We start from the raw sequence: 7633 nt of genomic DNA on the forward strand, positions 1-7633 counted from the left end.
TTACAATCAAATTTGTCAAAAAAATAACCGAATTTAATTCTGTTCCAACAAAGTTAATCGAAGCGAATTTTTCAGAAAGTTCAAAACTGTTTCATGTTTGCGAATGTGGCCATTGTAGAAATGGTGAGGCGAGCCAATTTTGGAAGATTCATGTTTCGAGCTTTCTCTGCCTCGTGCTTCCATGGAAAACGCAGCAGGAGCTTTTCAGTTGCGATGGAGCTCCAGAACCAAGAAGTTAAGATATGTAATCACTTAAGGAACCGAAGACTTGAAGAAGCTCGAGAGATTTTCAATCAGGTTCCATCTCCTCATGTGAGTCTCTACACCAAGATGCTCTCAGGCTACACGAGGAATAACAGATTGGTTGATGCGTTGAATCTGTTCGACCAAATGCCTGTGAGAGATGTTGTCTCGTGGAACTCGATGATCAGTGGTTGTGTTGAATGTGGAGATGTGGATACTGCAGCGAAGCTGTTCGATGAAATGCCTGAAAGAAGCGTTGTTTCATGGACAGCGATGGTGAATGGTTGTCTTAGGTCGGGTAAGATTGATCAAGCTGAGAGTTTGTTTTATCAAATGCCTGTGAAAGATACTGCAGCGTGGAACGCGATGGTTCATGGGTATTTACAGTTTGGTAAAGTAGACGATGCATTGAAGTTGTTTAGGCAGATGCCTCGTAAGAACGTGATTTCGTGGACGACAATGATCTGTGGGTTAGACCAGAATGAGAGGAGTGGAGAAGCTCTCCTTTTGTTCAAGAACATGTTGAGTTGTTGCATAAAATCGACTTCAAGAACATTCGCTTGTGTGATCACAGCATGTGCAAATGCTCCAGCGTTTCAGATGGGTACACAAGTTCATGGCTTCACCATCAAGTCGGGGTATTTATATGACGAATATGTATCTGCTTCGCTCATAACGTTTTATGCAAACTGCAAAAGAACAGAAGATTCTCGGAAGGTGTTTGATGAGAAGGTTCATGAACAAGTTGCGGTGTGGACTGCTCTATTGTCAGGGTATAGCCTGAACAAAAAGCACGAAGTTGCTTTAAGTGTTTTCTCTGAGATGTTGAGAAACAGTATCTTACCAAATCAATCAACATTTGCTAGTGGACTAAACTCTTGCTCTGCTTTGGGAACATTAGATTGGGGTAAGGAAATGCATGGAGTTGCAGTGAAGCTTATTTTAGGAACTGATGCCTTTGTGGGTAATTCTCTGGTTGTGATGTACAGTGACTGTGGAAACGTCAAAGATGCTGTTTTGGTGTTCACAGAAATCTTGAAGAAGAGCACTGTCTCGTGGAATTCCATTATTGTTGGCTGCGCACAGCACGGACGTGGAAAATGGGCGTTTATAATATTCGGCCAAATGATTCGGTTAAACAAAGAGCCCAATGAGATCACTTTGACTGGCTTGCTCTCTGCTTGTAGCCATTGTGGGTTTCTACAGAAAGGAAGAAAGCTCTTTGATTACATGTCAACTGGACCAAATCATATTGATAGAAAGATTCAACACTACACTTGTATGATAGACATTTTGGGAAGATGCGGGGAATTGAAAGAAGCAGAGGACCTTATCGAGAGCATGCATGTGAAACCTAATGAAATGGTTTGGTTGGCTTTGCTCAGTGCTTGTAGGATGCATTCTGATGTAGACAGAGCCGAGAAAGCTGCTGCTGCCATCTTTAAGCTGGACTCGAAATCAAGCGCTGCTTATGTCTTGTTGTCGAATATATATGCTTCTGCTGGGAGATGGTCGAATGTATCGAAATTGAGAGTTAAGATGAAGCAAAAGGGGATAATGAAGAAACCTGGAAGCAGTTGGGTTGTCCTTAGAGGGAAAAAGCACGAGTTTTTCTCGGGTGATCGACCAGATAGCTTGAGAGTATATGAGAAGTTGGAGTTTCTGAGAGACAAGTTGAAGGAACTTGGCTACGTTCCTGATTACCGATCTGCTTTACATGACGTTGAAGACGAACAAAAAGAAGAGATGTTGTGGTATCACAGTGAGAGGCTTGCTATTGCATTTGGGTTGGTTAATACAGTTGAAGGAAGTACAGTCACAGTGATGAAGAATCTACGGGTTTGTGAAGATTGTCATGCAGTGATTAAGCTGATCTCAGGAGTTGTGGGACGTGAGATTGTTTTAAGGGATTCGTCTCGATTTCATCATTTTAAAGGTGGAGCGTGTTCATGTGGGGATCATTGGTAGAATTTCAAAGAAAAAAAAATTCGATGCACAATCGGTCACTGGATTCTCTATGCAGATAACGTGAAGGACAACTAAAGAAACTACTGATCTGAACTGCAGCCTAATCTGGAAGGTTTTCAGGTATCTAAAAAAAAATACATAAACCGTCTTATTTTACTTTCAAATCAATGGTGACAGAACTCACAATTGATTTAGAAAATGTAATGACATGTGTCTTGTGAGTCTGTGACAATTTTATCAGATTTTTAGTAATAGGAAGTTATCATTATTAATTTATCCACATTTTCTGTGGTTCAGTACACTAGTACAGTGTTCATCACAAGTTCGTCCTATGAACCATCATTTTTCTGTGTTATGGTCGGTACAGTGGAGAACATTGAACCCAAAATAGAAGAGGGAGAGTCTCAGAACCAGAATGAGGATCACGCTCACGATCAGATGAAGAAGAAGAAGAAGCGGATGATAATTAGTCAAAAAGTGTGGTTCATGTATGTATAATGTAAGAACAATTATACCTGGATTACTAGGGTTTCATGTTTCTAGAACCTATGTGGGTGCAGAGTTTGAACACTACAAGAACCTGGAAAAGTGAGATTTGAGACCAAACGATCAAGTTCAGAGCTCAAGTTTCAAACCCTTTGGGCTCAGACAGTAGAGACCACACCCTCTTTAGAGTTAATGGAATTCATCAGACGTTTGTTAGGTAATTCAAAAGTTTCATAAACCATTCTATGTTAGTTATCTATACAACAGCGCATCGGAGCTTATAATCAGGAAGGTATGAATAGATTCTGCCACGAATGCAGATGGAGTCAAAGCAGCAGGTTTACAGAGCCATTTCCGTGAGACAAGAGATGATGACCAAATTTAAGACAGGTTTGGTGCTGCGAATTCATCTTTCATGTGGATGATTAGGCCTTGCATAGTTCTGATTCAGAAAACAATTGACATTTCAGATTGGAAGTGTCACTGACTGAAGCTAGCTCCCTGTCCATTGAGGTCTCAATGTCGCCTCCTCTTCTGTTCCAGGTAATCATGAATTACTCAAGTTAAGTAGATTGCTTAAGTATTAGGTTATTTTTCGTTGGCACCAATAAAAGTCTCCGTAGACTTGGTCTCTAGACTCGATCCCAAGCTTGTTTTTATATTTTCCATAAGCAAACGGACGTCGTTGACTTTCTTGGCATTAAACATATATCCAACAAGTTCCATCAATGATATTACCATCGTGACTTTTCAAGAAAGATTTTGTTTTTTCTCTGTCTAATGGCTTCTGCTTCCTCCTCTTCTCGCAATTGGGCATATGATGTTTTCCCGAGCTTCAGTGGGGAAGACGTCCGAGTAACTTTCCTCAGCCACTTTCTAAAGGAACTTGATCGGAAACTGATCATATCTTTCAAAGACAACGAGATCGAGAGAAGCCAGTCGCTCGATCCCGAGCTTAAACAAGCGATCAGGACTTCAAGGATCGCGGTGGTTGTGTTCTCGGAAAAATACCCATCTTCCAGCTGGTGCTTGGACGAGTTGCTTGAGATCGTGAGATGCAAGAAAGAATCAGGTCAACTGGTCATACCGGTTTTCTACGGGTTAGATCCATCTCATGTCAGGAAACAAACCGGAAAATTCGGAGAGGCTTTTACAAAGACTTGTCAGACGAAAACAGAGGATGAAACAAAACTTTGGCGGGAATCTTTGATCGAAGTAGCAAATGTTCTTGGCTATCATTCTCAGAACTGGTACAACTTCTTATATATCCATCATTATCTGTTCTTATAACAGTACTGATAATTTTCGTCTCATGTTTTTGTGAAATGGTCTTTAATTCGTCTTGCTAGGCACAACGAAGCAAAAATGATTGAAGCAATTGCCAATGATGTCTTGGTCAAACTGAATTTAACTCCATCCAAGGATTTTGAGGACTTTGTTGGGATGGAAGACCATATTGCAAAGATGAGTGTCCTATTACAACTAGAATTTGAAGAAGTGAGGATGGTTGGGATATGGGGCACCTCAGGAATTGGCAAGACTAGCATTGCAAGAGTTTTGTATAGTCGACTCTCTCATCGGTTCCAAGGTAGTGTTTTCATAGACAAAGCTTTTGTCTCCAGGAGTATGGATATTTATAATAGTGCCAACCCTGACGACTATAACATGAAGTTGCATTTGTTAGAAAGTTTCTTGTCTGAAATTTTAGACAAGAAAGACGTCAGGATAAATCATCTAGGTGTTATAGAAGAGAGGCTAAAGCACCAGAAAGTTCTTATTTTTATTGATGATTTGGATGATCAACTGGTGCTAGATACCTTGGTTGGTCAATCTCATTGGTTTGGATGTGGGAGTAGAATCATTGTGATTACCAAGGACAAGCATTTCTTAAAGGCTCATGGGATTGATTATATATACGAGGTCTGCCTCCCATATAATGACCTTGCTCTTGAGATGTTTTGTAGATTTGCTTTCAAGCAAAACTCTCCACCTGATGGTTTGATGGAGCTTGCTTCTGAAATTGCATTACGTGCCGGTAATCTTCCTTTGGGTCTTAAGGTTTTGGGATCATATTTACGGGGTTGGGACAAAGAGGACTGGATTAATCTGCTGCCTAGCCTTCGTGATACGTTGAACGGAAAAATCGATCGAACATTAAGACTCAGCTACGATGGGTTAAACAACAAGAAAGAAAAAGCAATATTTCGTCACATTTCATGTCTTTTCAATGGTGAGAAAGTTAATGACATCAAGCTGCTACTAGCAGGTAGCGACTTGGATGTTACCACTGGGTTGAAAGCCCTTGTTGATAAGTCTCTTGTACATGTAAGAGAGAATATTGTTGAGATGCACAGTTTGCTACAAGATATGGGTAAAGAGATTGTCCGTGCACAATCTAATGAGCCAGGAGAACGAGAATTTGTTGTGGATTCGAAGGATATCTGCGATTTACTTGAAGAAGACACTGTAAGTTTTTTTTTTTGTATTTCAATCATATATATCACTCTATAAGATTAAAACCATATCATTTTTGAAATTATATTTGTATTATAATCTCAGGGCACGAAGAAGGTTTTAGGTATATCATTGGATATGGATGAGATTGAAGAGTTGCTTATACATAAGAATGCTTTCAAAGGGATGCGTAATCTCTTCTTTCTAAAAATATATAACGGTAAGGTATGGGAAGAGAAGAAAAAGATGAAATGGTACATACCAGAAGGCTTAGACTATTTCCCCCCTACACTTAGGTTATTGAGATTGGACGGATATCCATTGAGATATATGCCTTCTAACTTTCGTCCTGAAAACCTCGTTAAGCTCCAAATGTCGGATAGCAAGCTCGAGAAGTTGTGGGACGGAGTTCATGTAAGTTTCTAGTAAATTTATAAGTATTAAGATGAAAATCCTTTCAAGTGATGTGTAGTTTACTTGTACTTCAGTCACTTGCAGGGCTCAGGGTAATGGATTTGCGGAGATCTCGAAATCTGGAAGAAGTACCAGATCTTTCTATGGCTAATAATCTCGAGAGACTTGATCTTAGTTTTTGCTCGAGTTTGGTGGAGCTTACTTCCTCTATTCAGTATCTCAATAAACTGGAGTGGTTGGACATGTCATCCTGTGAAAAATTGGAGTTTGTCCCCACTGGAATAAACCTCCAATCTCTTGTTAGGCTTAACCTCCGAGGATGCTCACGGTTGAAGATTGTTCCTGATATCTCAACCAACTTATCAGAGCTCAATCTAGACAGAACAGCGATTAATGAATTCCGCTTTATCTTTGGTCTTAAGAAACTTGATCTTCTTTCCATGTGTGAAATGGAGTGTGGGAAATTGTGGGAAAGAGAGCAGGTATGTACTTAACCTGACCTATTTCAACAGCCATTAGTCCGTTATGAGTATTGAAGTATTTTAACATCTCTCCATTGTTTTTTTTTTCCTCTTTGGTTCAGCCGCTTACTCCGATCATGACCACACTGTCTGTAACAATAACGAGATTGTTTCTGTCGGATATCCCAAGTTTGGTGGAGCTTCCTTCCTCTATCCAGACATTCAAAAAACTTACTCACTTGAATATTACAGAATGCAAAAATCTAGAAACTCTTGTCACTGGCATCGACTTTCAATATCTTTCTTACCTTAGTTTCGAGGGATGCTCACAGTTGAGGACTTTTCCTGATATCTCAAACAACATCGAACAGCTCCATCTAGGCCGAACAGGGATAGAAGAGGTTCCTTGGTGTATCAAGAAATTCTCTATGCTCAGATCCCTATCTTTGGAGAAGTGCAACAATTTATTACGTGTATCCCTTAATATTTATAAACTGAAAGAGCTTGTGGAAGTTGACTTTTCAGACTGTGTGGCGTTGACTGAAGCTAGCTGGATTGATAGTCCAAGTGAGACAGCAATGGCGACAGACAATATTCATTCCAAGTTACCACTCCCTCATGAGGCTTCTTCTTCTTCTCGTTCAGACCATCTTTTCCCAGAATCCGATATCATTTTCTCATGCTTCAACTTGGATCCAGAAGCTCTCCTTCGCCAACGTTCATTTATCTTCAAGTCCGTGACATTATCAGGTGAAGAAGTGCCGTCATATTTCACTCACCGTACAACTGGAACCTCCTCCTCTTTAACAATCCCTCTACTTCACAGTTCTCTCTCACAACCATTCTTCCGCTTTAGGTCTTGCGCGGTGGTTTCTTTCGTCGACTGTGGTGGTGGTTTTGTATATATCCATGTCAACTGTCGGTTCAAAAGCGGATTTGGGAACAGCTTTGATTCCTTTGCGCGGTCGCATCTCTTCCAGGCAGATAAGGATAAGAAGGATAGTCATCTGTTTATATATGACTGTCGTTTCCCTCTAAACAAAGACAGTGCTCAACGGAACTACGATCACGTCGACATACAACTTCATATAAGTAATCAAATGGACTCTACGTTCATACCCGACGGTCTTCAGTCTTTGCGTCGTCAGAGTATTTTTACGAAGCCTAAGTTCAAACTAGAAGGATGGGGTATACGACTAGTTGAGGACTGTTTATCACCCAAGAACCAACTTGGTGATCCAAATACTCGACCACTCAAGAAACCTTTGCTTATGTTGGAGAGACGTTTCTAGGTAACCAAAAAATCTCATTAAATTTTTAGTTCCACATTATTCTTTTAATATAGAGCATATATCTATAAGAACGTATTCAATAGATCACCCACCTATTGAATATTTTGAGCAAAGAGTTGATTCATTTGCTGATCCATATTACGCTACCCTTCAGTTTATATATTTTGACTTGGTTTGTGCCGCCTAAGTGCTTATAAAATTTGTTGGCTTGACAACTGCTCATGTTAGGTAATATACTGACATGTGTACTGTGATCAACTTCATCTGCAGAGGGTATGAGGTTTGCTAAGTTAGCAGGTGTGGCGGATGCAAGGT

The 7633-nt window shown here is 40.2% G+C and overlaps 2 protein-coding genes across 5 annotated transcripts; both read left to right on the forward strand.

Moving 5' to 3' along the window:
• Positions 1 to 10: 10 nt before the first annotated feature.
• On the forward strand, positions 11 to 2693 carry LOC18016053 (pentatricopeptide repeat-containing protein At5g46460, mitochondrial). The gene is made up of 2 exons (XM_006398275.2): positions 11 to 2331; positions 2579 to 2693. Exon 1 carries the CDS (start codon positions 94 to 96, stop codon positions 2209 to 2211), a length of 2118 nt encoding a protein of 705 aa, XP_006398338.2. The 5' UTR covers positions 11 to 93; the 3' UTR covers positions 2212 to 2331; positions 2579 to 2693.
• Positions 2694 to 3205: 512 nt separating this feature from the next.
• Positions 3206 to 7420, forward strand: LOC18016054 (disease resistance protein RPS6). 4 transcript variants are annotated; one of them, XM_024155185.1, is made up of 6 exons: positions 3206 to 3240; positions 3537 to 3947; positions 4047 to 5163; positions 5257 to 5565; positions 5640 to 6047; positions 6149 to 7420. In XM_024155185.1, the coding sequence occupies exons 3-6, from the start codon at positions 4063 to 4065 to the stop codon at positions 7316 to 7318; spliced, it is 2988 nt and encodes a 995-aa protein (XP_024010953.1). In that variant the 5' UTR covers positions 3206 to 3240; positions 3537 to 3947; positions 4047 to 4062; the 3' UTR covers positions 7319 to 7420. The 4 variants fall into 4 exon arrangements, with proteins under 4 accessions (XP_024010953.1, XP_024010954.1, XP_024010952.1 ...); XM_024155184.1 differs by lacking the exon at positions 3206 to 3240 and having other exon boundaries at positions 3463 to 3947; positions 6149 to 6776; positions 6883 to 7420; XM_006398276.2 differs by lacking the exon at positions 3206 to 3240 and having other exon boundaries at positions 3463 to 3947.
• Positions 7421 to 7633: the final 213 nt, after the last annotated feature.

This window comes from Eutrema salsugineum, unplaced genomic scaffold, assembly GCF_000478725.1.
Source record: "Eutrema salsugineum unplaced genomic scaffold, Eutsalg1_0 scaffold_20, whole genome shotgun sequence".
Taxonomy (NCBI): Eukaryota; Viridiplantae; Streptophyta; class Magnoliopsida; order Brassicales; family Brassicaceae; genus Eutrema; species Eutrema salsugineum.